This window comes from Sinocyclocheilus rhinocerous, unplaced genomic scaffold, assembly GCF_001515625.1.
Source record: "Sinocyclocheilus rhinocerous isolate Xijiao unplaced genomic scaffold, SAMN03320098_v1.1 scaffold1842, whole genome shotgun sequence".
NCBI classification, from domain to species: domain Eukaryota; kingdom Metazoa; phylum Chordata; class Actinopteri; order Cypriniformes; family Cyprinidae; genus Sinocyclocheilus; species Sinocyclocheilus rhinocerous.
In genome coordinates this window covers 770,925-777,701 of record NW_015667292.1, presented here as the reverse complement: position 1 = coordinate 777,701, position 6,777 = coordinate 770,925, and the positions used below count along the sequence as shown (strand labels likewise).

The window sequence follows — 6,777 nt, the reverse complement described above, 5'->3', positions numbered from 1 at the left end:
AAAGTTTCCTGTAAGGGGTAGGTTTAGAGGTAGGGTTGGTGTAGGGTGATAGAATATACGGTCTGTACAGTAGAAAAAGCATTACACCTATGGACAGTCCCCACAAAGATAGCAAACCAGACATGTGTGTGTGTGTATGTGTACCTGTTTTTCTATTCTGGTGGGGACTTAAACCTGAATACACACAGACTCATGGGGACTCGTGTCACGGTGGGGACCTAAATTGAGGTCCCCACGGGTAAACAAGCTAATAAATACATTTCAAAAAATTGAAAATCAAAAAATGCAGAAAGTTTCCTGTGAGGGGTAGGTTTAGGGGTGAGTTTAGGGGTAGGGTTGGTGTAGGGCAATAGAATATACGGTCTGTACAGTAGAAAAACCATTACGCCTATGGAGAGTCCCCACAAGGATAGCAAACCAGACTGTGTGTGTGTGTGTGTGTGTGTGTGTGTGTGTGCGCGCTCGCAACTGTGTGACTAGACTCAGTCTATGGCTCACTCTGATGTTTTGTTCAGTTTCTTTCTCATCTGCTTTGCAGATTTAACAAACGCTCAGACAGGCCGAGATGAATTCTTGACACTGGCGGCTGTTAATTATGATGACTGGACTCGGTTTGCTAGGGGGTGTGTAATTAGCTGTATGTTCGGTGAATGGAAAGGCCTGCATTTATTCTGTCTGAAATGTGCTGAATGCTCTGAATGAATGTTTGATTGAATATGGATGACAAAGACCGAATCACATCCTTTTTTTTAACATTCTCTCTGAATCCGAAGCTCTTCACTGCAAACATTTCGGATAGCTGGATTTAGTTAGCTCATATCGAGAATGTGCAGCGAGATGTGATGTCTAGGGATCAACACATCTCTAGCAGATGGAGGACGGTCTGTCTGACATCTTCATGCTCAAGAGGACTAATATATGTAGACAACAACAACAAAAATCTATCTTGCATGGTTGTAAAGTCAGTCAGTATAATCTAGAAAGACAGGGAAATTATAAATGCATACTAGCGCTGGAGCGATATCCCTTAGAGCTAGGGTTAACTTATTAACCCAATACTAAGTACTATCAAAGTTTTATTATTTCTGAGGTTAAAACAGATATTTATAGCCAACAAACATTAAATAGCCACAAAATAGGCCTAAACTGAAAATTAGCAGATGGTCTAATTTCTATTTATTAGCAACATATATCGTTTTTTTTTTTTTAAAGCTATAGCTATGAGACTATAATACAGGTCACATTTAGCTTTGTTGAGTAAAATAACAAATGATGCTTCTTTTTTTCCTGTCATTACCTCTGGCAGGCAGTGCTCTCTGTGGCTGAACGCTGTCTGACTGCTTGCGCTTTTTAGCATTTTTATTCATGTTCAGATGAGTGGAAGGACAGATAGTTTCTATGTTACACAACTATTTTTTTTAACTAAGTTCATATTTTTCACAGCTTATGCTGTATATTTCACTATTTATTACATTTGAATATCATTATAATAAAAAACAAAAGCTAATATTTTTACAGCCTATATAGCTTATATATTTTACTATTTCTTATATTATCATTATGATACATTCTTAGTATAATAATATAAAAAAAAACATATGATCAATATTGTATCTTACTGGCCTCTTAATATCATTTTCAGAAGAATCGTATTTCTAAAGATTGATCCGGTCATCCCTAATGCATACTCTCAAAATATCAGCCACAATACAGGCTGATTCCATCACTTCCTGTTAGAATGTGTGAATGTGAGGAGCCCCAGAGCATTAATGAAGTCCAGTGTTTATCAGTGTCTACTACAGCAACTATGCCCTCTCTCTGGTCTTTGAACTCTTCTCAAATGGGAGTACGCCAGCAGCACAAAATTCTCCTTTCTCTCCTTTTCTCTGGCATCAAACAGCAGAATAAAACCTTTGATAGTGCACGTCCCATTGAGTTTAAATGCAGCTGATCCCAACCATGAGCGAGGCGATCAAGTGGCAAATATGAGTTCTTGTCTTTACCAGCTCTGAGCGAAGAATCTCCAGAAGGCGTTTTACTGCAGGCTTTTATTCCAGTTCTATTTTCTAATAACAGTCATAGGAGTCCTTCTCTAAAAGCAGCCCCCCTCTGTGTTTATATATTATCGCTGATGATCAGTTAAAGATAAAAGCAAGTGGGGTTGTGATCTAGAGGTTGCACACATCTGCTAATAAATTGATAGTGTTGATAGTGATGAACCTTTGAGTGATTTGTACAGCCTTTCAATTACCAATCCAGATCTTTAAAGGAATATTCTGAGTTCAATAGAAGTAAATGGGGCCAATTTTTTGAGGATTTAAAAGCAGAACTGTAAAGTTTATAATTTTCCAAAAGCTGTTCAATTAATTATTCTGTTAAAACTAAAAAGCTGAATAATTTTAGTTATTCTTGGGGTTACAGGGTTTATGGCATTCCGTTGTCACGGCAACAAAGTTGCACAATTTAAACAGAAAATGTTAGTAACCCTTTTTTTCCCACATCTAAATGGTATTAACCTGAGGCATATTGTTTATGTTTTTGGCTACTATTGAAGCTGTTTGTTTTAACATTTACAGATAAGTTCCATTGCAAGCACCTCACTATATACTTTATTTTTTTTAAAGAAGAGTGGAAATTTATTTAATTTTTGTGGTAATCAACATTATGCCACAAACGCTGTCAATTCAGCTTAGTTTGAACTTAGCCCAGAGTATCCCAGAATATTAAACTAGACCACTGGACAGACACATCGTTTTGGACATGAAGCTGCATGTTAGCGACCCTCTATCCACCTACACACCAACAGCTCAGCCGGACAGCACGCAAGTTACTCATCCCTTCTGTTCAAAAAACACATTACAAATCAGCTAGATCTCCACACTCACTCTGTGTGGCTTTAGATGAAAGATCGGCCTAAAGAATGGAAAGGGAGCTCAAAAGTGTGTCTTGTCACACTCATCTGCAGCACTGGAGTAGTGACAGACGCACCCGTTTTGCTCTTTAAAGGATTTTTGTCCTCTTTCACCCCCAGTGAGCCATCCAGATGTCAAGTAAAATGTATTCTTAAAAAAAACACTGTTAAATCTTGTTACGTTGCTTCTGTTCCTCAGATTATGTAATTATTTGAGATGCCGAGAAGAAAATGAGACAAAATGTACTAGGGATGCCAGGGAACAGATCACACCACAGAACATCCAAAATAAGCAGATATGCAGCAACCTGAACTCAGCAAGACAGGGAAATGAAACTATAAATCCCTTTCTCTAAGATTTATTAAGTACAATCAAGAACTACCCAGAGCTCAGTGTTGCACAATACCTGTAGCAGACAAACATGGACATTAACTTTAATTCAATACCAAAATGTAACGTATTTTATTGTAGTCTATATAAATATGTTTATATATTTAATGTATTTTAATATATTTACTATATTTAAACATAACTATGTTTGAACTTTTTTACAGTTCGCTTAAATTGTCCTGCAATGTGACAAGTACAAATATTCCATGCACTCTTCTAATTATATGAGGCCATAAAACTGCGTGCGTGCGTGTATAATTATAAAATATTGTCCAAAATACTTTTAGCTGTAGTATGCCAGTATGACTGCTGTCACTGGTTACCCTGAACAATGTTACGAGACAATGACCAACCTGCTACACGAAAGGATTTCATATGTCCACGCGCGTGCATTAAGAGCTTACAACTGTTCCATTTTACGCACTATTGTAAATAGCTTCGGGTGACTGTTAAATTTGCCCAAAACACGTTGTATTTGCATTCGACACTTTGGTGAAGGAACGGTAAGGTACGGTCTGCGCACTTACGGGTGCCATCGAAACGGGTGGCGATGGTGTCGAGGAAGGTGTTCTGCGGGGCCAGCAGTCCTCTCATCACAGGCATCCTGGTGCGGGTCGACTGCGTCCTCCTCCCGCCTCTGCGCCCAGCAGAGCCAGTGGACTCCTGCTCAGCCCCGAACCCGGGTAAGAATCGGGATGTTCCGGGCGCGCATCCTATACCCTGCAGGAGCGCCCCGATCCGTGATACGCGCGGCTCCACTTTGGCAGTTCAACAGTGACCATATCCTTTAACAAAAAGCCCACATATCTGCCTCACATCGTGTCATAAAGAGGGCGTACATGTCTCTGTAATTCAGGTGCTTGGAGATGAGCTGAACCTGTGCGTAACGGCAGCGCTGGAGACCGGAGCTCTGACAGGTGAGGCGACTGCGCACTGATGCCGTGTGGACTCCTGTGGCACCACGATCCTTCCTCTCTACATCTATGTTACTGGCTTTCTCTAGTTGCTATAACCAGCAGGTGTCACGTCACGTGGTGAGCAATCTGGTATGGAGGCTAGAACCCTTGTACTAGTTGTCTTTTTATTAAAGATTCTGTATTCAGATGAAATGATCTAAAAACAAACCAAATTTTGATTTAGTAAGAAATTAGATTTTTTTCACAAGAAAATACTTAGTGACTGTGGAAGGTTCTTACCGTTTACTGATTTTACACATAAAAAGTGAGATTTTTTATTTAAGGGTCAGTAAAGTAATGATCATTTACTGGATCTAAGTTATTAAAAAAAAAATACATTAAAATTACTTGAATAGTCTACACCTCGTTGATAATAAACACATCTGTCAAGGTGGTGTAACTGTAACTTTTTTAAAGAAATGATGGCGTGAGTAGTTGAAAAAACATGGTTTTCTTTAAAAAAAAAACACTACTAACAGAACTTCAGAAATACATATTTTATACCTTTACAACCATGTTTAAAATATAAATAAGTGCATATAGTAACATTGTCTGTTAATTCACAGTCCAAGGCAAGTATGTTAGTACAATGTAGACGATTATTAAATTAAAAAATATATATATATTGTACAAAATGTAAACGTTTTTCAAAAATGGACGCAAAGCACTTGTTCTATAAGTAGATTCCTCCTTTTTTATCATGTCCAACATCATTTGTCATCGATTCATAAATCAAACAGTATAACTATTTGCAAGAGTGTTTTACTACTATCCCTGACTATTTCTTTTAGATTTAATTTTGTACACGATCAATGTGTTTGTGGTCAATAATAATAGAACAGAATAATAAGGGGAAAAAGCTTTATTGTCATTTTTCTCCAGTGTGGTGGGAAAAATTAAATACAGTGTCTCCATGGAACAACCTATAACAAGAAAAACAAGTGAATGATATGTAATTTGACACAGGCAATAAATACAATTTCACAACTCACCACTGAGGTTAAAACACAGTAGCTCAAAGTATAAAAAGAGAAGAAGAAAAATAAATAATATACATGGCAACATTTTGTTATTTTTCTTCTCAAAGTTAGTGTCTTGTTTCAGATTAAAAGGCTCACACTCTCAAACCTAAAGTTTAATGTCACCTTGGCCTGCAGACTCACATTCCGCATGCCCAAAATATTCCAAAGGACGACACACTTACAGACTGTAAAAGATATTAGGCCACAGATGTAATGCAAAACACTTGTGTCCATTCTGTTTCATAGTTTGCAACTTGACTTATCAGGATTCCTTTGCCATGTCTTGTATTGCTATAAAAATATACAAAATAAATAAAAGGTAGATTTCAAGTATGCTAAACCATTACAGTAAACACCGGCATAAAGGACAAAATATTGTGGCAGTCACAGGGGACGCTTACTACAAACTGAGTGATGGAATTATTGCGACATCTGCCGGTAAATCTGAATTCTGCAGTCACACAGGAGATGCCAAACGACTGCTCAGTGCTCACTTTCACTCCCTTCCTACACACAAACTCAGAGGATAAGCAAACCGTTTCAGCACATGAAGAGCAGTGCTCGTGAAGGTGGATTGAGAATATGGACTGCTCAAGAAACAGAATGCGTTTTGGAGGTTGGGTGAACCTGTATATATCTGTCTTACCTGTATCATCTTCTGTTTCATCTGCTTTTGTTGGTGAAGATTTGCAGGAGGCATGGAAACTAGAAATCACCCATATATTATGTGCGCAGGGGAAGGCTGGTACAAAACCAAATCATTAACAGTTTGGTTTATGAAAATTGGCATTGGTATCGCGCTTATTCTGTGACTTTTGGTTGCGTCAAGACGCACTTTTATGACGCGGTAGTACCAATTCACTGCATAGCCTACTTGACAAAATATTTAATAACGTTAAATAGAACGCAGAACTGAGTGCGTTAAAAGCAAGGAAGAAGGACTGGCTTTGAAATATGATAAAAGTGAGTAGAATTGCAGAAAGGGTGTCCAAATAGGCGGGGCTTATGGGTCCAAATAATATTTTAGTTCTAAATAATAATTTCGGTTTCAACTCTTCATTGTTTGTTTTCAGTTCGGTGTCTATTAAAGTCCTCCGTGTCATTCATTATTAATCTGTAAAATATTGGCCATACTGCTACCAAAAGTAACGCATTAGTCACGTGGTAATTGTTATTTTTCTCAACGTTGATGAGAATGCACGAATCACAGTTCTAAATTAATGGATTGAGACATATTCTATTGGGAGAAATACAAAAATGTTTTTCCTGAAAAATAAAATGCTTCACTAAACACAAAACTTAATACAAATTACAGCAAAAACATTAGTGCAATTAAAATATCAATAAATATATGAAAACAAATTCGAAATAGGGAATATTATACATTTGTTTTATTAACTGCAAATATATATAAAATTATTGGCTGAAACCACAATATTATTATTAACCAAAAATGTATATATATATATATATATAAATATATATATATATATATTA

General features: G+C 37.2%; 2 protein-coding genes across 3 annotated transcripts in view; one reads left to right on the top strand and one right to left on the bottom strand.

Annotated features, from left to right (window-relative positions):
• Positions 1-4,131, bottom strand: part of LOC107733652 (potassium voltage-gated channel subfamily H member 8-like) — a 112,606-nt gene extending 108,475 nt beyond the window's left edge. Inside the window, exon 1 of the mRNA XM_016545379.1 lies at positions 3,830-4,131. Coding sequence (XP_016400865.1) covers positions 3,830-3,905 — 76 coding nt within the window. The 5' untranslated portion in view covers positions 3,906-4,131. The remainder of the gene's footprint in view (positions 1-3,829) is intronic.
• A 1,697-nt stretch (positions 4,132-5,828) lies between these two features.
• LOC107733642 (isocitrate dehydrogenase (NADP(+)) 1) overlaps positions 5,829-6,777 on the top strand; it is a 35,718-nt gene continuing 34,769 nt past the window's right edge. Inside the window, exon 1 of one of the 2 annotated variants that reach the window (XM_016545362.1) lies at positions 5,829-5,896. In XM_016545362.1, the coding sequence (XP_016400848.1) occupies positions 5,863-5,896 (34 nt within the window). In that variant the 5' untranslated portion in view covers positions 5,829-5,862. The remainder of the gene's footprint in view (positions 5,897-6,777) is intronic. The other variant, XM_016545361.1, reaches the window with a different exon arrangement.